At 50.5% G+C, this 23,543-nt stretch overlaps 1 protein-coding gene across 1 annotated transcript; it reads right to left on the bottom strand.

Moving 5' to 3' along the window:
* Positions 1–857: 857 nt before the first annotated feature.
* Adora2b (adenosine A2b receptor) lies at positions 858–21,125 on the bottom strand. Its single transcript, XM_051167667.1, has 2 exons — positions 20,663–21,125; positions 858–2,238 (listed from the first exon to the last, which is right to left on the bottom strand). Exons 1-2 carry the CDS (start codon positions 20,995–20,997, stop codon positions 1,578–1,580), a joined length of 996 nt encoding a protein of 331 aa, XP_051023624.1. The 5' UTR covers positions 20,998–21,125; the 3' UTR covers positions 858–1,577.
* Between the last annotated feature and the right edge of the window lie 2,418 nt (positions 21,126–23,543).

Here is a 23,543-nt window from a genome sequence, read left to right as displayed (position 1 = left end):
GCCCCACAGGTAGAAATGTCCATGGGTGGAATTCAGTATTGTTGACTCAAATAAAGCCTGAGACGTGTTATGTCTGCAATTAGACAAGTTACTAAAACACTAGTAATTTTTTTTTTAAGTGGGATAGTAGGCCAAACTGAATAAAAGCAAGCTTAAATGAGAAAATCCTTCAGCAGTAAAAAGACCAGAGCAACAAGTGCACATGGTGCACACGGCAGCAAGTAAGAGAAGCAGGGCTCTTCTGCTACACTCATCTGTGTGCTGGGGTCAGGGCAGCCCTGGGAGAGACAGTAGAGAGCAGGGAGAGCTGGGCTTGCTCTGTGAGAACTCTAGGCTTTATAGTAGGTTAAAGAGCACAGGAAAGCCCTAAGCAGAAACTAGAGTCTACTAGGAATTTCACATGAGAAAGAAAAGACAAACCAGGCACCAGGAGTAGTGTTGGAGAGATAAGAGATGAGATCGACCCAGAGAGAACAAACGGCCAATGATAAAGTAACTATGAAGAGGAAACAGACTTTAGCCCAGGAAGAGGACTTAAGAGGTAAAGCTGTGACCCCAGGAGATCCCAGAGGGTCAGGAATTCCCTGCCTGTCTAAGCACTCATCCTTTCAGAAACTGAGGAAGTAGAAAAAGGGAATAGGTGACTAACTTCAAAGCCTAGAGAATGCCACCTCCCCCCATTGTGGCCCCAAACAAACTTAGTGAACAGCTGCTGAATACAAACCAAACACACATTGCGGTGTTCTGTGGCTGGCTGCTAGTTTAGAGAACTGGACTCGGTCACTATGAGAGGCCTCTTTGAAGCAGCCTTCAGGGTAAGGTGTGGACACTAAGTACAGCAAGCCAGTGAGTGCCGGTAGCTAGCTTCTTGCAGAGTTTTATTTATCACTGAATATAATACACAATTAGATAGTTTTGCTTTTTAGTAAAATTTCACACTGTGGGTCCCAATAAACTTTAACACGGGAGAGAAGCAAAACCCAGTACCTAGGTCTACAAGTCAGATTCCAGGAGAGGGGGGAGCCCACTTCTCCAGTTTCTACCTCTAGGGTTTTGAGTACATGGAAAATATTGAACTTTGTTTAATTGTAATTCTACTTCAAAACTTAGAATAGCATTCCCTAAATTAATACTACAGCATCTTGATTGAAGAATTATACTTTAGGTCTCTGGGTTGCTGTCCTAGGACCAAGTATACATTAATATAGCCAACTTTTATTTTTCCATTGCTGAAAGTGAAAAATACTTACATTATAATAGTTCACAGTATTTCACAGTAAGGTAAGTTTCAGTCATTTTCTACCTTGAATGAGGCAGATTCTTAAAATGAAACAGTCTTCAGGAATCAGTTCAAGCCACTGCTATCATCCACACAGTAAGAGCAGCTGGATAGATTCATGAGCGTGTCTCTTAACCTCGGAGCCTCCTAATTGCGTGTGCTTATTAGCCAGATTTGTGTAACTCCAGGCAGGTACTCAGAAGAGACAGGTCATGTGCTTGAGAGGCGTAGCATCTTTCACAGTGTCTAGTCCCATTGTTTATTTTAAGCCTTCTTCTCCAAAAGGCCAGAGCCTAGGTCATAAGCTCAGACTGAGTGTAGACTGTGCCCCGGCCTGCCCACTCCCACCCTTGGTATTGGTCTGGCAGAGAACATACCTGGAGATGATTCTGTGGAAAGTATAGCGGAAGTCTCTGTTCCTGTAGGCATATACAATGGGATTGACAACTGAATTGGCATGTGACAGGAGGATGGCAACATTTATTAGCCACTTGGGCTTGTTGTTGGCTAGAGTTGGATGGAAAAGAGTAACACAGTTGATGGCATGTACCGGGAGCCAACACAGAGCAAAAATGCCCACAATCATCGCCAGTGACTTGGCCGCATGGATCTCTCGCTGGAGCGTGGTCCTCGAGTGGTCCATCAGTTCCATGCGCTGGAGCTGCTTGCAGGCCACCATGAAGATCTTGATGTAGATCACCAGCATGGTGAGCAGTGGAGGAAGGACACAGCCGAAGAAATTGAAATACACCATGTAGCTCATGGGGACGACATTCTCAAAGAGACACTTCACACGGCAGCTTCTATTCCTGATTCCATCCCCAGGTTCTGTGCAGTTGCAGGGAATTGTCTTCCGACTGTTCCAGTCCAGGAAGGGAGTCAATCCGATGGCAAGGGCAAGGACCCAGAGGACAGCAATGGTCCCTCTTGCTCGGGCCCCAGTGACCAAACTTTTATACCTGTTCAAGAGAACATCATCTGTTATTGTCATTTTATAGTATTCCTTGACCAGAGCCCAGAGGCCCACCCTTGCTGCTGTCCTGGCCCTTGAGTTCTCCCAGCCTTAAAGGTTTACCCTCGGGGCACCATGGCCATTGCTTAACACTAGGTGCTAAGGAGCAGGTGTCAGCTTTGCCACGGCAAGCTCAATAAGACTGTCATTCTTAGGTGTGGTGGCGCTTGCCTTTAATCCTAGCACTCAGGAGGCAGAGCCAGGGGACGGATCTCTTGAGTTGGAGGACAGCCTGGTCAACAGAGTGGATTCCAGGAGAGCCAGGGCTGTGTAGAGAGAATCTCATTCTGGACTCAGTACTCGATTCTGTTTAGTGATGGCCAGTGACAAGGTACAGATGTCTTAGAGGCTGTTTAGTAGCCTCAGCACTGGGTAACTTCAGCTCTCCTGTAAGGTGCCGTCTGATTGTTGAGATACACCAGGGAACCAGCGTGCACGTGCTCTAGTGTTAAAAGGCCAACTTCATCAGGGCAGATGAGTGTATCAAGCCTGACTCACAAGGTGACGCTTGAACAAGGAGCCCCTTGGACTCGGGTGGCACTACCTGTATCAATTCTCTCAGCGCCACCCTTGCTCCACAGCTGGTTGTGATGGGTGCCTACCTGCGATCCTCCGATCAGGAGGCTGAGGCAGGTATTCCTGAGTCAGCTGAGGCCATAAAGCAAAGTCTCATCTCACAAAAGAAACTGTCTTCAGACTGCTGAGGCCTCGCTGACTCCTCTGCAGATGGGACACAAGCTCCACTAGCACCCAAAATGCGGAAAGCTGCCGGAGGGAGATTTGCTGAAATTTGGGAAGTCAACATTGGTAACTGGCCCTTAATTTGTTACATATATTTTCCCTCAGCTACAATGACAACCACCTAAAGACAGACCCTGTCCTGTTGAATTGGTGTTCCCAGGACCTAGCACAGTGTCCAGTAATTAGTTCTCAAAGCATAGCCATTATGAAGCTATTCCTCATTTGCTGCCTGCTAGCAGTACCTTTGCAGCATCTGCACACCAGGAATACTCGGTGCAGTGGCCTGGGCAGGCAGGAGAACCAGGGCAATCTGCAGAGGAAGCCGCCTGAGACTTGCCGCTTCCTCTCAGCAGTGGGAGGCTCAGCTGCAGGCCCTTGACTACAGGATGGCCTGCTGAGTGCAGCTGCTCACTGCATTTTTCTTGGCAAGTGATGAAACCTTCTTAAAAATGTTTTTCCTTGACAGTGCCTCGCCAGGGATGTCTTACAGCGCTGTTAGCCTCTACAGGGTAACAGAAAGCCTCCACAAAGGCTAGGCACTCAGAATCCTGTCTGTACGACAGCCTGTGCTACAGCTCTGCCCGTGACTCAACCATATCTTTTTAAATTTTTACTTTATGTTCATAAGTGGTTTGCTTACATAAATGTCTATCTGTGTGAGGATGTCAGAAGCTCTGCAACTAGAATTACAGACAGGTGTGAGCCGTCATGAGGGTGCTGGGAATTACACTCGGGTCCTCTGGAATGACAGCCAGTGTTCTTAACCACTGAGCCATCTCTCCAGTCCCTTGATTTAACCATATTTAGTCCAGTTGAATATAAGCCAGCTTTTGTGGACTATTGATGATGAGCAAAATCCTAGCACTTCCTTTCTCTAGTCAGTGACTGGTCTAAATTGGGTAGTGAGATGTTCTGACCAATGGGACCATAAGGCAGGCCTGCAGGAGACCTCCAAGGAAGTCTGATTTCCTGACAGGAGAGCAGCCCATGAGAAGAGCTCTGCCCTTTGCCAACCTCTCCCCCTTGCTGCTTCTGACACTTTGATGATAGGCTGTGATACCCACAGCCTTAGCAGTCACCTTGTGACCATGAGGGTCAGGGGGAGGCTCTCTATTCTCGTTTTAGGAATTCAAGGGGCTAGGTAGTAGAGCTCTTTTGGTAGAGTTACCAAGCTTGCACGAACCCCTGGGTCTGATCCCCAGCATTACACAAACAGTGTGATGGAACATACATGTAATCCCAGTAGGCGGGATAGAAGTAAAAGAATCAGAAGTCACTGGGCGTGGTGGCGCACGCCTTTAAGCCCAGCACTTGGGAGGGAGAGGCAGGCAGCCAAGGCTACACAGAGAAACCCTGTCTCGAAAAACCAAATAAATAAATAAAAAGAATCAAAAAAAAAAAAAAAAAGAAAAGAAAAGAAATCAAGGGCCATCCTTGGCTACATAGAAAGTTCTAGGCTAGCTTGAGCTACATGAAACTCTAGGAAGAGTAGGAATTTAAGAGGCAGTTGGGTAGCACACACTGGGAGTCAGGAGATGATGAGTTCAAGACCAAGTTAGGCGACATCAGAGAGCGAGGAGACAGAAACAGAGAAGAGTATGAGATTAAATGCCTGAGTGCAGACACCACCTGTTAGGTACTTGTTACTTGTTCCTGGCACTATACCCTGCTTTCTTATTTTACTTGGGAAAAAAAAAAAAAAGCAGTATTGGGACCAATAAGACAGCTCAGTATATGAAGGGTCTTGTTGCCAAGGCTGACAACCTGAGTCCCACCCCAGGACCCACAGTGCAGAAGGAGAGAGCCAGCTCCTTCGGGTTCTCCTCTGCCCTACACACCCATGTCGTGCCCATGCATACTCAAGCACTAAATAAGTAAATAAATAAGTAAATATCCTTTAAAAAATAAATAAATAAAAGCAGTGTTAGATTTGGAAAGCCCTGTTCATAGAAGCAGCTTCCCACTACAATTCAAAACAGCAGAATCCGTTCACATCCAAACTTCTCAAAACTGCTGAATCCAGACTGTCTTGGATAAGGAAACCAGCTGACTGACCAGGAAAGCAGCTAGTGACAGCTTGCGTGCCCCGCCCCGTGAGCCCCTGTTACCACACCTCTCTCATTGTCCGCACATCACTTAGGAGTTCTCCCTTTGTCCTGTGCACTCTGCTAGGCACCAGAAACCTAACCTCTGCCCTCATAAAACATTAGCTCATGGAAGAGACAGAAAGTAAACACACACATACACATGTCCTTGTGACCTGGAGCGGGATCAGCCCTTCCCGAATAGCATGCTACATCACCAAAACAGTGATGGCTGTGAGATACAAGCAAGGAGGCAGTGTAGGAAGATCTCTCAGTCAGTGGAGAGCTTATGGACGAGAGGGCGTAGAAGTCTGCACAATGAGAAGATTCCAGGGAAACAGCACTCACTCAGGCTTTCAAAAAGCGCCAGTGCACAGGCTAGGAGCCTTGGAAGAGCAGCAAGCCAAGAAGTGGCACTGGTCATAGTATAGAAAGTCACCTGGCCGTGGCCATGAACCTTAGAGACACAGGAAGAGACAGAGCAGCCAGGAAACTATTTCAAATTTCAAGAAAATGCTTCCTGGGCCCATCAGCCCAGATGATGCCATGGATACTGGAAACAGAAGCTACAGGCCTTGAAAATGGATTGGATGGAGAATGGTGGGGAATCAGAGGTGATGAGTGGTTTCTAGGGGGGTTTCCCCAATATCCTAACATTCACCTAACCAGTAAGAGAAAGAGTGGAGCCTGGGAAATGCTATTAATGCCCAAAGAAGCTCAGAGGCTGGGAAATGCTATTAGCATCCAAAGGAAGTGCAGAGCCCAGGAAGTGCTATTAACATCCAAGGAAGGGCAGAGCCTTTTGAGCTAACACAGGATGCTCTTGGCATCACAAATGGCCTATCTGAAGTCCACAGTTCTTTGAAGAAACAGGCTTTCAAGCTCACAGCTACAACCAGAGATAGTCTTATCTGATAGCAACTGACTCCTCGCCTCCCCGCCCCCCCAAGCCCCCAGGGTTCGCTTCCTGAGACCTTTGATTTGGGGATTGGGCACGGCCCAGCCCAGGGCTGAATTAAAGATTCCTCTTGTATTTACAGCGGTTTCGGTCTCAAGTCTTTCTGGTTCTTTTGGGGATCATTCTGGGCACAACAACGGATGACTAAGGGCCAGAGCACAGAGGTCACGGTCATGGGAAGAGGGATGTTAGTAGCTGGTGGCCATGCTCCACAGAGAAGAGGCAGAAAGGAAGGGCAGGGTGGTGGGTGTAGTGGCACGCAGGAAGATCGGGAGTACATGAGTCTATCATCAACCCCCTCCTCCCCTAAAAGAAAGAACAGGTCATTAAAACTAAGGCTGAGAAGGCAGAAGGATGCAGAGCCCGCGTGAAGAGATGCTGCCTGGGTAGGGGCAGCAGAAAGGGTTAAAAAAAAGGCTGGGTGGTAGTGACCTGGCTGCACCTTCTCTGAGAACGGTTGTCACTTCTGAGGAAGGGAGTGAGTGGCACTGATCCTATAGGAGAAAAGAGAGCTTGCCAGGCACACAGTGAAATGGCTTTTGGGATGTTGATGGTGGTACCACTTTGTGTGACAAGGTGTAGGCTGGGACCATGGGAGTGGGAGCTGAGACTAAGGGACACTAGGGGAGTGACGGACAGACTGGAACGCCCAAGCAGTAGAGCAGAGTGTGACAGCACAGACAAAGGAGGGAAGTTTCCTGCAGGGACTGGGGCTGAGGTTGAGAGAGAAGCAAGGCAGACCTGACCTGCAGGCCAAGTCCCTGCCTGAGGGTTAGAGGGCAGAGGGCAGTAGAAAATCTCTGTAGGAGCTGGATGGTAGAGGGAGCTCAGAGAGAAGAGGTGGGGGTGGGGTTGGTAAGGTGAGTGGGAAGGAGAGGTGGGACCTTTAGGCCTGAGCCTCAGGAAAACTGAGAGCACTGTAGCTGGAAGTCAGTTGGGTTTGTTTGTTTGTTTGTTAAGATTTATTTATTATTTATACACTATTCTGCCTTCATGTGAGCCAGCAGGCCAGAAAAAAGGCACTAGACCTCATTATAGATGGTTGTGAGCCACCATGTGGTTGCTGGGAATTGAACTCAGGACCTTTGGAAGAGCAGCCGGTGCTCTTAACCTCTGAGCCAGCTCTCCAGCCCAAAAGTTGGTTATTTTCTCAGGATTGAGACACTTACCTAAAGCTAAAATGTACACATTTTCATCTTTAATGTGCCAATGATGCTTAGAGGGGACTGTGTGGGGATCATTACATTTATCAGCCCCTTCCCTCATCCAAACCCCTCCCAACTGCTCCCTGCCTGCCTGTGTTCCAGGCAATGAACCTTTGAACCAAACACCAAATTATTTGAGACAAGTGCCTGCATCCTCCCCTCTGCAAACAAATTCTAGTAGCACAGCATGCACGCCCCTTCTCCCTTCTCCCTAGGCACACTTGGCCCTGAAATTCACACACTCCACTAGCCCAAACCTCATGAGAAGGAGCTGCTAGCCCAGGATATAGCTATGAAAAACGAGGCTCGAAGCATAAATGATTTGCCCACTACCACTAAAGCACAGCGAAGTGAGGCCCATTGGATTGATGCCAACGTTGCCTAAGGGGGTTATTTTCTGCCACCTAGAGGGCAGCGATTCTGCACCTGTGGGTGGCGACCCCTTTGAGGGTCGGATGACCCTTTCACAGGGGTCACCTTAGACCATTGGGAAACACAGATGTTTACATTATAATTTGTAGCAACAAAAGTCATTTTATGGTTGGGGTCCCCACAACGTGAGGAGCTGTATTAGAGGGCCACAGTGTTAGGGTGAGAGGCAGTGCACCGGGGAAAGAGGGCACAACCAGCCCCATGACAGCAAGCCTCAGCTTCCGTGAGCCTGGGCCCAAGGGCAGGAAGGAGAAAGGGCAAGTGTCCCTGTGCGGATGGACATTGGAAGGGCTGACCCCCAGGCACCCTACCGTCTGAAGGCTCAGGTCCCCTCCACCTGTGCTCCATTCTCTCCCTGAGCCCCACACGGAGCCATTCCTAACTGCGCACTGCTGAGTGAACAGTGCTGAGGCCTATGGCTGCCTCTCAAGCTGTCTTGCCCACAAGTTCTGTACCTCAGTAAATACCAACATTTCTGTTGTGAGACAGTATATGTCTATATGTTTGTTTTTGAGACAGTCTCCATTTGTCCATACTGTCCTGGAAATCAATATATAGCCCAGGTCAGCTTCAAACCTAGAGTGACTTTTTTCTTTTTCTTTTTCTTTTCTGAATGCTAGAAATAAGACGTGAGCCACCGCCAGGCAGTGGTGGCACACACCTTTAATCCTAGTACTCAGGAGGCAGAGGCAGGCAGATCTCTGTAAATTCTAGGCCAGCCTGGTCTACAAAGTGAGCCCAGGACAGCCAAGGCTACACAGAGAAACCCTGTCTCGAAAAACGGAAGAAAAAAAAAAGATGTAAGCCACTAACCCTGCTTTATGTACATACATATTTGGAAAACTTTATGTTCTCTAAACACACACACACACATACACATGCACACACACACACACACACACATACATACACACACACATATATGCATACATACACACACACACATAAAAGCAGGGCATAAGTGAAAAGTGGGTTAGGGCATACCACTCAAACCTACACAATTTTGTAGCTGGATTACTCACAAAATTATTAGGGACAACTGTGCAGGCAGTTTGGCAGGGCTAGTGGTTGCCACAGTGCATATTTAAAAGATACTCAGAAGGGCACGTGGGAGGCAGAGGCAGGTGGATTGATGTGAGTTCAAGGCCAGCTTGGTCTACAAAGCAAGTCCAGGACAGCCAAGGCTACACAGAGAAACACTGTCTCAAAAAACAAAAACAAAACAAAACAAAACAAAAAAAAGATACCCAGAAGATTGGATGGATGGGGTCCTGGCCAAATGTTTATCAGAGAGAGACCAATATGGTGCAGATGGAACCGGAGTGCTGAGCCAAGATGCCGTGAGTGTGCTGTACACGGAAGCAGGCTGGGGTGCAGCCGGCTGGGGTGCAGCCGCCTGGGGTGCAGCCGGCTGGGGTGCAGCCTTCCAAGGAAGGGGTGTCAGGCACAAGCATTGCTTCGATCTTCTTCCTCCCTGGAAGCCCATGGGGCCTGGCTGCATGGCAGTTGAGCGCGACCTCAGAATGTACTTCTCTCCTGACCCCTATTCTGCCCAAGCAAAAATCCAACATGGAGCAAAGCAAACACTTGCCCCCACTTGCCTGTCACATCGGAAGTAATTCACAGGACGGTAGTCTTCATGGAAGCAGAGACACTCACCCTGGAGTAGGCCCCGGGGTTCCTTGGCACCCATTATATCCACATGCAACTGGACATGTTCTGTCTCCTCCCCACTGGACAGGCTCCTCAACAGTGGAAACCAGCCTGCTCCCTGCTCCATCCACAGGCAGCACTGTGCCCGGAAACAAACGCCAAAGAGCTAGTTTATAGAGAGACCGGAACTCCACCATCTTGATTGCATAGGGGTACTTAACATCCACTTGTAACTGCAGACCCTCTCCTCCCGAGTTGGTTTGGGTCACAGTTTTTATTACAGCAGTAGGAAGCGAACTAGGGCAATTGGCATATATAAATAACACCTGAACGCTTGTACCTGGACGGGCAGCATCTTACAGCCCACAGGAGCCTGAGAGTTTGGAAGGAGCCAACCAAGGGCCCCGAACAGTAAAAGGCCTGAAGCCAGAGATGGACGCAGATCCAGCGAGTGAAGCAGGCTGCGGTGCTAATGCTTTCTAGAAATGCCGAGAGGAGAGCCTTAGTCTTCTGGAACGTGGGCTCATCAGTCTCAGCCTCTGCTTCTTCCAGCTTCTCCCAGAAGCTTCTCAGGACGTTCCACATGGGATCCTGATCTATTGACAACAAGCTGGTCCATCCACAGGGTAGCAAACAGCGGGACAAGTCACACACGGTGGAGAATACATCAGCAGAGTTGCGAAGTGCTGCCAAGGAACCCCAGGACTTACAAGAAGACAGACACTTTAAGAGAAACCGTGAGCACAAGGAAGAAACAGCAGGGAAACAAAGCATTGCAGAGGCCTCAGCACACCAAGTCCAAGAGCTGAGGGGTCCTGGAAGCCAGGGCAGGCACACAGGGAGGGAGGATGGGGGAGGAAGTACTGGGCAGACACGAGGCCCCAGGGCGGAGTGAACAAGACCAGGTTCGGCTATGGTATTGAAAGCAACAGTAGAAACAGATGTCATGCACAGAAATTCACTGGGCCTAAATCTACATAGGCGGAAACCAAAGAAGGGGCATTGAGAGGTAAGAGGGAGGTGTGTGGAGCAAGAGCCTCCATATGGTAGGAGACGGGCCAGTGCTGGGCTCCAACAAAGAGTTCACACCCAACTACACTTCCCAGACAGCCACAAGCCCCCAACTATTTCTCCCTGTGCCCTAACTTTCAAAGCAGCGCCACACTGATGAGCAGAAGAAATCTGGGAGGGAGCCTGGGCTCACTCTTCTCTCCCTACAACCAAATTCTACCCAGGTCACCAAGCCCTTGTGAATCTGACTGCTAGATTCCCATTTCTGCTCCAAGCACACCACGTGACAGTCAGTAGACTCACCAGTCTACAGTGACAGTGCCCACACTCCCCCCACCCCCGCCCCCCAGCCTACCGCCAACCAGCTGCCTTGGTAGGCCTGGCATCCCCATCTCTGTTGTCCTGGTCGCTTGGTTGACAATGTGGCTTTACCTTGGGCCTCTCCTTTCAAACTCTCAGGCTCCTGGGTGATTCAGACATCAGCCTCCAGGTACAAACGTTACTTATCTCGAACATGCCATCTCCACAGCTTCTGCCGTGGTCACCTTCCTCTCTTCCTTGCCTGGATGACACCTGGCTTTCCTACATAATCTTGTCCCTTTCAGCCCATCCAGCGGCCCAGCAGAGGGGTTTTAAATGAAGCTCTATCATAGCGACATTCCTGACTACAATCCTGCACTAGAGGGGCCGGACAGATGACTCCGGGGTTGAGAGCACCGGCTGCTTTTGCAGAGGACCCAAGTTAGACTCCTAGCACCCACATGGCTGATGACAACCATCTGGACCCCAGTTCCAGGGGATCCAACACCCTCTTATAGACTCGGCAGGCATCAGGCAAGCATGTGGTGCACATACATACATGCAAAACATACAGACACATGAAAAAATTTAAAGATGTATGTATTTATTATGTATGCAGTGCTCTGCCTGCATGTATGCCTACATGCCAGAAGAAGGCATTAGGTCACATTATAGATGGTTGTGAGCCACCATGTGGTTGCTGGGAATTGAACCCAAGACCTCTGGAAGAGCAGACGGTTCTCTTAACCACTGAGTCATCTCTCCAACCCCAAACATGAAATTTTAAATAAACAAAATCTACATTTGAGCCAGGTGTGGTAATACACGTGTGTAATCCCAGCCCTCAGGAAGGAGAAGCAAAAGGAGCCTCAGCTACACAGTGAGACCATCTGTTACACACATACACACACACATGCGCATGCGCGCGCGCCAAGAGAAATCCCAAGTGCTGGAGAGATGGCTCAGCAGTTAAGAGCACTGACTGTTCTTCCAGAGGGCCAGGGTTCAATCTCCAGCAACCACAAGGTAGCTCACAACTTAAGTCCTGACACCTTCACACAGACATACCTGTAGGCAAAACAGCAATACACATAAAATAAAAATAAATACATTATTTTTAAAAAGAAAGAAAGAAGAGAAAACCCTAGGCTGGGCTGCAGCTCCGTTGGACCATGCTTACATTGTGAAGCCAAACACCCATAAACCAGGTATGAGGTCACACACCTGCTACTCCAGCACCCCTAAACCAGTGTGGGGTCACACACCTGCAACTCCAGCACCCCTAAACCAGGTGTGGGGTCACACACCTGCAACTCCAGCACCCCTAAACCAGGTGTGGGGTCACATATCTGTAACTCCAGTACCCAGGAGCAGGAGGGAGTGAAAGGTGAATCCAAGGCCAGCCTGGGCTACAAGACACTCTCTCTAAATAAATAAGTAAACGATTCTACGCTGGTGCATGAGTCTCACCTAGTCATCTTGCCTCACAAAATCACAATGAGCTGACAGCAAAGACAGAAAAATAAATTCATAAGCATACTAAAAACAGAAGTGGAGGGTGTCGTAAAATGAAGAGATTTTGAGTGTTTACAACAACAAGGCAGGCGGGGTCACTACGGTGGACCATGGAGTCCGACAGGCTCCAGTCTAAGCAGCAGCAGGGACTGGAAAGGCATTTGAACGGAATGGGGGTGGCAGGCTATGCACCCACTCTCTGAGCTGCCTCTACTCCTAGTTACTGTGGCCTCTGCCCCTTCCTCCTCTCCGTACCCCATCTGGAGCTTGAGACCCAGCTGGTGGGGGATGGGCTGGGAATGCTTTGACTCCAAACCCACTGACTCCAAAACCTTTGCTAAAAGTCAATCCTAACCAGGCGCACGTCTTTAATCCCAGCACTCGGAAGGCAGAGGCAGGAGAATTTCTGTGAGGCCAGCCTGGTCTACAAAGTGAGTCCAGAACAACCAGAGCTGTTACACAGAGAAACCCTGTCTCAAAAAAAGAAAAACCAAAAAATAACAGTCAATCCTAACTGGGCGTAGTGGCCTGTGCATATGAGCTCAGCCATTTGGGAGGATCAGGAGTTTGAGGCCAGCCTAGGCTATGTGAGCTATCCTATCAAAAAACAAAAACAAAAACAAAAAAAAACCCAAACAAACAAAAAGCCAATTATAAAAAATGTTACTTTATAGGGCCAGTGTCAAGCAAGACTGATGACCCTCAGATCATTCAGTGCCTGGGATCCACAGGGTAGAAGGAGGGAACCAACTCCTACAAGTTGTCCTTGCCTTCTATATGCACACCCTGACATGAATACACACACACAAATAAATAAATGCAGAAAATATGGTGGCACACAGCCAAGTGTCAGTCTGGGAGCCAGGAGGCGGAGGACCTGGGAGGGCTGCTCCAACAAGTGCTGGTGCTGGTCAAAGCAGGGAGTAGGCTTGCTTTCCCTTCTATGCCATTTTCTTTTTTGGTCTTTGTTTGTTTTGGTTCGGTTTTTGTTTGTTTTTCAAGACAGGATTTCTCTGTGTAGCCTTGGCTGTCCTGGACTCACTTTGTAGACCAGGCTGGCCTTGAACTTACAGAGATCTGCCTGCCTCTACCTCCCAAGTGCTGGGATTAAAGGCGTGCGCCACCATGCCTGGCTTTCAGTGCCCCTCTCAATGTTGAGTTCTGTGCCCCCCCCATCCCTGCCCCCATACACCTCCTAGGTCCCTTAGCGGCCCATCGCAATCTTTAGGACAAAACCTAAGCCCTCTAGAAGCCTCCAGGCCCTCTGTGACCTGCCTACTCAACCCCTACTGCTCGTCTTCCCAGCCCCTCCCTCTGTTCTTAATGCATACAGGATACACACACACACACACACACACACACACACACACACACACACACACACAGACAGCCCAGTACTCTTTCTCCCCGTGCACTCCACCTACAGGCCTCAAGCAGACACCCTCTAGAAAAACTGTTAACACTCCTTCAGGCACTCTACTCTCAACTTTGATTCTGTCTGAGAATATGCACCTTCAGCCACTGGCAAGGTCTCCAGCCTGTTAGCCTCAGAGACAAAGAGAGGACCACGGCAACACCTTTAAGGGAGAGTGACCACTGTCCAGTGGACCAACGGAGCTGCATCCAAGCCCAGAATCTTCTCTTTCTCTCTTTCTTTCTTTCTTTGTTTTTGTTTCTGTTTTTCGAGATTGGGTTTCTCTGTATAACAGCTCTGGCTGTCCTGGAACTCACTCTGTAGACCAGGCTGGCCTCGAACTCACGGAGATCCACCTGCCTCTGCCTCCCAAGTGCTGGGATTAAAGGCGTGCGCCACCACTGCCCGGCTCTCTCTTTCTTTCTTAAAATTATTTATTTATTTTTATTTTATGTGCATTGGTGTTTAACCTATATGTGTATCTGTGTGAGGGCGTCAGATCTTGGAGATACAGACAGTTGTGAGCTGCCATGTGGGTGCTGGGAATTGAGCCCTGGTCCTCTGGAAGAGCAGTCAGTGCTCTTAACTGCTGAGCCATCTCTCCAGGCCCTGATACAGTTATTATTATTATTTTTTTAAATAAAACTGTGTTTGTTTCTCTCTCTCTTATTTATCTTCTCCAGCCAGGGTTCTCTTGTAGTCTTGGCTGTTCTGGACTCACTTTGTAGACCACACTGGCCTCAAACTCATAGAAATCCACCTGCCTCTGCCTCCTAAACGCTGGGATTAAAGCGTGCACCACTACATCCAGCTCTCGGTTTCTCTCTTAACTCGGCTATCACACACATAATTGAGATGTTTTTATATTTGCTTATTAATAAGCATCACAACACAATAACTGAGCAGTTATTATTCTATTCTTAACCCTTTAAATTAAGTTAGTTTCCTCCCAACATACATCCCAGAGATGCTTGTACTTTGTAGCTTTTCTTTTTTTTTTTAATATTTTTTCAAGATTTATTTATTTATTATATATACAGTGCTTGCCTAATGACAGAAAAGGGCATTAGATCACATTATAGATGGTTATGAGCCACCATGTGGTTGCTGGGAATTGAACTCAGGACCTCTGGATGAGCAGTCAATGCTCTTAACCTCTGAGCCATCTCTCCAGCCCCTGTAGCTTTTCTTGTTCCAGCTCCTTCCTGATGTCTCTTGGACCTCTCCCGTGGCTGAATCCCCTACTTCCTCCTCTGGCTGGCAGGAAGTCCAGCCCTATTCTCTCCTCTGCTCAGTGACTGGCTATATGCTGCCTTATTGGCATATCGGGGGACAATTGGGGAGCAGTGTTCTACATCATTGAGGCAGGAAATTCTCAGAATAAGAATTGCAACCAGGGCCTGGAGAGATGGCTCAGAGGTTAAGAGCACACTGGCTGTTCTTCCGAAGATCCTGAGTTCAATTTCCCAGCAACCACATGGTGGTTCACAACCATCTATAGTGAGACCTGGTGCCCTCTTCTGGCCTGCTGGTTCACACTCAGACAGAATACTGTATAAATAATAAATAAATCTTTTTTAAAAATCCAAACCAACAGTGGCTGTCTACCAATGTAAGATCCAAGAATCCAGTAGTTGTTCGGTCTACAGGGCTGGATTTCTCAGCTGCTCTTCAGCACGCGCTGGAAGTGGGTTCCAATGCCAGTAAAGGCATGGACCTGGCAGAGAGAGCAGCTTCCTCCTTCTATGTCCTTGATACAGGCTGCCAGCAGAAGTGGTGACCCAGACTAAAGACCTGCCCACCTCAAATGATTTAATTGAGAAACTCTCTCACAGGTGTGCAGAGCTGCTTGGCTTTTAGCTAATTCCTGCTGGAGCCAAGGTGACAACCAAGAACAGCACCACAGACTTCCCACCTTTTCCTAGCTGCAGGCAGCACCCACCATGCCTTTCAGAACCGGGTGTAGATGGTGGTCTAAGGTGCAAACCGGCTGTCCCTGGGCCGTGAGCCTCTCCATGCAAGCACAATATATAGGCTGTGACATTGTGAGTGCAACTCTGGACCTCACTCAGTTCAAGAGGAGAGCCCATGATAACCACAGACCTGTCTCCTCCCACCCCTCAGGGGAAAACGGACCAGCTGAGGTGCCTGCCAACCCCACTTCCATCACCCCATGCCTGGACATTTCCTGCTTCCTGTGACTGGCTGGTTACCTGTGCCTGACCTCCCCCACAGCCGGAGGACAGGATTTCAGGTGCTCTACTGAGTTTGTGATCTCGGGTCCAGATAGGCTTGAGGGCCTCCCCAAACCAATCTGCCCACCCAGGCACAAGCCACCCGCTGCCTGCTATGTTGGCCATGCTGGAGAGCCTGCCAGCCATAGAAACCTGGGCTTAGCCAATGATGGCTCCTGCTGCTGGCTTTAAGGTTGCTGCTCCGGGCCTGGAGATGGAGGAGACCCCTGTGTGCTAACAACAGAGGATGATAAACAAAGCAACGCCCTAACTCTGGGCCAGCACTTAAAGCAGGAGCCAGGGCCTGCAGGCCACGCCCCAGGATCTGTAGTTACCTGCCCTCGGCCTAAGGCACCTGCTGCTTGTCTGGTTTCCCTAGCATCTCCAGGCCTCACACCCCCCCACCCCCACCCCAACTATTTCCTTCATTAAAGCTTGCTAAACGAGCTGGGAATGGTGGTGCACTCCTATAGTTCCTGCTACCTAGGCTTGAGTCCAGCCCAAGAGCTCCACAGCAGATAAACACAAAAACCAAAAAATAAAAATAAATAAATAAATAAATAACATAAAAACAAACAGGAACCAGTTTTTCTTCTAACATCTTGCCATGGAGGTCTATATAGATCTGCTGTCTGGGCCCTCCTTCCCTTGCCTTTTTTTTTTTCCCCACTGTTCTCAGAATGTACATTCCTACCTACCTACCTACCTACACACACACACACACACACACACACACACACACAGAGTCTCCGTGTGGCAGAAAACAGAAGAACAGGATTTACAAACACGGCCCTTTCATTCTGCCTCTCTGGAAGGCACGGGCCCCTCCAAAACACCATCCCTCAGTACCTCTAGGAAAATGGTCAGGTCAGCCCTTTCAGAAAGCCAACCATGGTAAAGGGGGAAACTGAGTCCACTGGGCATGGGCAGGGAAGGCCCCCAGAATGTGGCGGCTCTGATTTGCCCATTGCATGAAGAGGAACAGGCTTAGCCTATGCAGGAGGAAGTACCCCTGTGGGAACCAACCGGAACCAGCCAGAGGACGAAGTGAGAGCCAGAGGCTGCTGCGGGCAGAGCCGTGGCTCACCTCCCACAACCACCAGCACACACCCACCCCAGCTCTGCCGTGTATACCCCAAGCACAGCCCACATAGGAAGGTGCCCTGCACGGGAGTCTCCACCAGGGCAGAAGGCAGGAACTGTCGTCTGTGGACACCCCTCTCTATAAGGACAAAGGGAAGAGCCTGAGGTAAGCCGTCTGCTCTTTTCCAAAAGAGCCATTTATATGCCAAGCATCGCCTCTAGGCCATTTTCCATACTGCTTCATCCCACTCACGTTAGTGGGACTAGTCCACGGGAGCCAGGGTTTCCTACAGCTCGACACCATCCGAGCCGGGAAGTCAAGCCTAAGAGTTTGTTTTGCCCAAATAAGAGATGTGCCTAGCTAAGCACTCAGCGCTCACCCCCTGGGCTTCATACCTCCTTACTGTTTGACTTCCTGCAAGTGAGACAACACCTCCTAAACAGGATTTTTTTTTTTTTTTGTCTTTTTTTAAAGTGGTGTGTGTGTGTGTGTGTGTGTGTGTGTGTGTGTGTGTGTGTGTGTGTGTGTTCCCAGTTGTAGGTACCCAAGGAGACCAGAAGAAGGTGTTGAATCCCCTGGAGCTAAAAGTACAAGGCAGTTGTAAGCCAGCCTGGTGTGGGTTGATAGGGACTAAACTCCGGAAGAGGAGTACGTGGTAATTCCCTCCCGCCTTCCCGGGAGGATACGGGGTCTCCCACCGTAGCACGGGCTGACTCGGGACTGGAACTCACCACGCAGCCTCAAGCTGCCCTCAAACTGCGATTACCTTCCTGCCTCTGTCTCCTGAGCGCTGAGATCACAGGCCTGGCCGCCACACCCAGCTCCTCAACAGGGCCTTTCTGTTGCCCATCTGTAGCTCCACAGCCCGAGGAGAGTCTCAGAACCAGCTCTTGAATTTGGGCTAACTCAGATCCAGCCCACTTCAAACAACAGAAGCAGAGTTTCCAAACCTGCCTGATGTTTGGAGGGTTCTCAAACGTGATATAAATAGCAGACCCGGGTTAGATATTAATGCTGAAAGCCTAGCCACACCCTACCCCACGCTCTGATTCAGCGGGACCTAACTGGGTCCTGGAAGCCGCACTTTTTTTATACAAGGGTCTTGCTGGTTGCCCAACTTCACCTTGCACTCCTGGTCTCGAGCAATCCCCCTGCCTCAGCCTTCCTGGGACTACAGCCGTGTTGCCACAGAGTTCAGCTCAGAGCAATCTACATTTTTAGCCTGTTCCCCCTGGGTTGTGCTTTGAACTGCTGAGGGCAGGAGGCCCATCACACATACCATCTCCCAGGAGGAAGGATCAGAACCCTGCACACGTCCCTGTCTGCCACGATGCCGAGCTGCTGCCACAGACAGGTTACACACTCACACCTGCCTGGGTGTGGAGCGAGTGGGAGACTGCTTTGCACGCTTCTGGACTCCCGAGGACAGGCCTGGGATGGGAATAGGGGGCACATTTGGCTCCGTGCTCAATGTCTTCCCTCCCTTTGCCTTCAGCTGGACCCTCAGCCTTAGCAAATACAAAGGAGAAGTAAAGGGCCAGTGATTCACATCTGTTTCCCCTTAAGACACCCACACCCATTTTCTTCAAGACCCGCCCAGCAAAACCCAGGACAAGAACTAACAGATTTAAACATTTATGGAACTTCCTGCTCAGGTCATGTGGCACAAGAGACACTTGGGAGTGGGTCCTGGGTGAGCTGTTGTGTGTCTGGGGTTCTGCCAAGAGCAAGCCCAAAGGGCTTCCCCTAGAAGGGCAGTCCAAGCTGGGGCCATGTGACTGCTCTGCTTTGTGAAGGGAAAAAAAAAAAAAGTTCAAAAGGCTATCAAGTACTCATTATGGGAGGCCAGAGACAACGGCAGACCCACGGAATGGAGAGAAGAGAGTGCTGGGCAGCCTCGGGCTCAGAAAGCCCTGCATCATAGCACACCTGATGTGTGAAGACTCCTTGTCAGGTGCCAAGGGTGGTGGATGGGGAACAGCCCACACAGGTACGATGAGGGGCTTCCTGTTCCATCTGGGACCCACAGGGACCAGCCTCTCCACATCTGCCTATTACAAGGCCTTGTGGGAGCTTTCTGCAGGGCACCTCCCCACACACATTTCTCCTGCACACACCAGCTTACTACAGGCAGGATCAGCTTCTAGAAACAGCAAGAGGGTCTGTCCACATCTCTCAAACACCGGACCACACACAGCCCTGTTAAGACAGATGGGTGGCATAGTGAAGACACAGTGCCAGCTCCAAGTTTTGAGTCATGGCTCTGCCACTCTGCTGGTGGCAGCATCCTGACCCAGACCCTCATCTCCCTAGTCCACCCCCTCACCCACAGGACGCAGGCGACAGACAGCATCTGTCTTCTGGTCAGTGAGAGGGATTAAACATGTACATTCATTGGCCTTGCCTTGCACACACAGTCAGAGCTCACTGAGTCCTTCCCTTTCTTTTCCTATTCTTGTGACTCAGTTTCCTCAGATCAGCTCCGAGACTAGTGACATCCAAGGCTCACCTCAGAAATCCTAGAGGGCCCAGGTACTAACAAGCATCAACAAACTCAACTTTATTAGCTAAAAAAAAAAAAAAGTGGCAGCCACTTCCCCTGCTAACGGACTCCCGACCCTGGATCCTGTATTCTCATCCTGGAAACAGGAGAAAGTGGTTTTAGCCATATTCTGAGAAAGAGTGAACAGGCCACAGTCACCAGTTGTCTGGCCCTCTTCAGGCTGCTGGACACTGCATCTGTATACAAATAAGGTTACACAACAGGCTACAGGCTCTAAGGCTGTTTGTCAGTGTTCAGTGAACCAGTAAACACAGTAGCTCTTTAAGATGTCTGGGACTAATCCGAGCCACTGTGGAGCTAGCAGGGACCAAGGCTCCTTGTGTTCCCCACCAGAGTTAAGGGGCACTTTTTCCTTAGATCTGCCTGGCCGCCTCATTTCAAAGTAAGCACATTTCTAAAGCTGGGTCATTAGCACAGTGTCTTTTGTTTTGTTTTGGTTTTGGTTTTTTGAGACAGGGTTTCTCTACGTAGCCCTGGCTGTCCTCTGGACTCACTTTGTAGACCAGGCTGGCCTCGAACTCACAATGATCCGCCTGCCTCTGCCTCCCGAGGGCTAGGATTAAAGGCGTGCGCCACCACCAGTCCCTTCTAAAAGTACCTCAGCCTTCCTGGAACTACAGCAGTTTTGCCAAAGTAATTCCCAGGGTCCAAGGTTACCTTCGTAGCTAAACCTTCTCAGGGGCCTTTACGAACAGGTTCCTGTCTGGCAGCTGCACTGATCCGCATGTCCGGCTCCGGGCAGGAGCTCTGTCTCTCCAAAGGGCTCGGAAGGTGCATCTTTCGCCCAGGAGGGTGGAGATGGAATCACCAAACCTTCGGAGCTTGAGTTACCGGAGCCGGTAGCGGGTACCTTGCCAGGCGCACACTTCCCAGAGCCCCTAAGGGTGTCCGTATGCAGATCCCCTAATCTGGGAGCGACTGGAGCATCCCTTCCGCCTAAGGGGCGCCCAGTGGGCGGCCTGTTCTGCCGCCCCAAGAGGGTCTCGACAACCGGGAAAGGGACAAGCGTCGAGGGTTCCCCTACACCAGAACCTTTGCTCTGAGTGCCTAGCAAGCAAGCCTAGCGAGCTCCCCTAATCTGGCCCATCTGGGATCCCAGAAAATAGAACCGTAGACCTGGAGAGGGCGCTCCTCTGTGGAACTTTAACCTGGCCCGGACAAGAAAGATTCGTCTCACCTGAGCGGGACGCGAATGGCCAGATACCTGTCGACAGCCACCGCCAAGAGGCTGAAGATGGAGCTCTGTGTGAGCACCAGCACGAAGCAGGCGAGGAAGAGGCAGCCGTAGAGGTCCGTGCAGATGCCCAGACTGATGATGATGGCGAAGGGGATAGCGAAGAGTCCCACGGCCACGTCGGCCGCCGCCAGCGACACCAGAAAGTAATTGGTGGGGGTCTGCAATGCACTGGAGGCTCCCACCGCGGCGCACACCAGTAAGTTGCCCGCCAATGCCAGCGCGGCGATAACCAGCTCCAGCGCCACGTACAGCGCGTCCTGCGTCTCTAGCTGCATGGCCCGGTCAGCCCGGCCCGGAGAGTCGTCTACCGGGGTTGTGTCGGGCGCGGGAGAGCCGCTAAGGTGCCGCCAGGCATGGCCGAAGCGTCCAGACCGCACGTCTCAAGCCGGGTCTGCGCCGCCCAGCCCGAGCGCCCAGGACCGGAGCGGTGGGCGTGGCCCTGCGGGGGCGGTGCTCATTGGCCGCCCGCCAGGGGTCTTGGCCCCGCCCTCCACCCGGGGTCCGTGCTCAAGTTGCTCTCCAGCTCCAGGAGGAATGAAATCCCGAATTTTCCTCGGGCGGCGGCGGGGGACACTCAAGAAAGACGCCTCGAAGCTTCGCCCCCTCCCGCCAGGACGGACACGAAGTCCCGGCCTTCACCAAGATCCGCGCCCGAGCTGCGCGCCCTGAGTCGATTCCCCCGTGGGGTGCGCAGAGCCCTCCACACCCGAGCTGCCCCCTAGGTCCAGGCCCGGGCTTCCTCTCGGTGCCACGTTCCCCGCGCGACCCCTAATACACTGGTCCCCGTTGCCATCCGGTGCTCGCCCGATCAGCCCTGCTCCCGCAAACCCTCTTGTCCAAGAATAGGTCACGCTCACTTGCGGCGCCGCCTCTTTCCTGACTCTGCCGCCCTCACCCACCCAGGGAAAGGTGTTGAGTGCGCACACCTGCGGGTCATCTGTCCTTCCTAACACCTGCAAGAATCCCCCAGCGCCCCTCACTGCCGGTTCCCCGCATATCTCGCTCCTGGCGTGCCCTGGCTGCTCCTTGGCGTCTGGAGTCTTCAATCCTTCTAGGACACAGCTGTTGTCACCAGACAGGATAGTTAAGGAGATTGTCAAGACGACAAAGATGACTGAAGATAGTGTTAATCAGAGTTGGGTGATCAACAGCTTCTTTGGGTGATAGCGGAAAATGTGATGGCTGGATTAGCTTTCTGTACATGTGCGTGGGAGCAGGAGCGAGGGGGAGAAGTGCGTTGAATTGCACCTTCTAATGGCTGGATTTTATGATATATGAACTACACTTCTGGGTTAGCTGTAATAATAACAGCAAATCCCCCCAAGGGCCCACATATACAGATGGCATTGTTCACCAAGATCCTCACTTAGACAAAGTCCAAAGTCATTGAAGCACACAGAGTACATGTTCTACCTAGTTATTTTAAGGATTCTTTTCTTCCTATTTTCCATGTTAAGAAAAACCTTAATTTTAAAATACCTTATGTATTTGTATGTGTTTTCTACAAAATATTGACAAATCCGTAGATAGGTCCTATGCCCCGGCTGTCTGAGTTTTGATAGCTTGTTCCACCTTCATATACAACCTGACGCTGGCTTCTGCCTCCTGACACAGATGACAAGCTGAGACCTCAGAGAGGTCAGACAGTGATTACACTACTTGAAATGGAAGGAGCAAAGCCAGGCTTCTTGGAGTGGTGGCTTTTGCGGAGCTTTTTTTTTTTTTTTTTTTTTTTTGCCAGTAAGCACTATAGCGAAGGGAGGCTACTGGGGTAGCGGTGGGAGGTGGGGGGAAGGGCTTGCTTAAGGACAGCCATGCCCAGGAGAGGGGAGAATAGACGGTCTGAATGGAGAGGGCTTTGCCCACCGAGGTGGAGTGCTGGAGGGGCTGAGGTGGCAGCCCCAGGGGGACTCCGAGCAAGGAAGAGGTAGAGAGAGAGCTAGCAGAGCTGCACCGGGTCCTGCTCTCTGCTGTGAGTGGCTCCAGTGCGTCCTGAAACCATGGGCCTCCAGCTCATCAGCATCTTCTGTACCTGGATGTCCTTCTCCCAGCCTTCCTCAGCAGACCGGACCAGAATCAGCAGGAAGACTCAAGGGCGGTGCCTGTCTGCGGTGTTCCATGTCACCAGTCACCTACCAGCAGAGCTTCCTTCATCTGTCCCCTCTCCCTACCTCCCTATCCTGAAGTGTCCCTGGGCTCACCAACCATTGCCATCTTTCCACAAGGTTCATTTGAAATGAACTTTCTTCTTTTGTTTTGTTTTCGAGACAGGGTTTGTTTGTGTAGCCTTGACCGTCCTAGACTCGCTTTGTAGACCAGGCTGGCCTCGAACTCACAGCAATCCGCCTGCCTCTCCTCCCGAGTGCTGGGATTAAAGGCGTGCGCTACCACCCGTGGATTGAAATTAATTTCTTCTGCCTGTGGGGGTCATGCTAGGAGTGGAACTGGACTCACGGGGGCCCATGAGGGTGGCACTAGTTACTGGTTATGGGATATCGTTCAGCAAACAGGAGGGAGTGAAGTCAGAGAGTCCTGGAATTTTGTCTTGAAAGGAATGGCATTCAGTGAGAGACTCCTGCTCAAAGGTCACATGGGAGGGCCGGAGAGATGGCTCAGCAGTTACAAGCACAGGCTGCTCTCTCAGAGGACTTGGGTCCAATTCCCAGCACCTATGTGGCGGCTCACAGCTCTTTGTGGTTCCAGTTCCAGGGGACCTGATACCCTCACACAGACATACATACAGGCAAAACACCAGTGTACACAGACTAACTTGGGCCTAAGGAGATTAAGAGCACTGGCTGCTCTTCCAAAGGTCCTGAAT

This window comes from Acomys russatus, chromosome 25 (assembly GCF_903995435.1).
Source record: "Acomys russatus chromosome 25, mAcoRus1.1, whole genome shotgun sequence".
NCBI classification, from domain to species: domain Eukaryota; kingdom Metazoa; phylum Chordata; class Mammalia; order Rodentia; family Muridae; genus Acomys; species Acomys russatus.
This window is presented reverse-complemented; position numbering and strand designations above follow the sequence as displayed.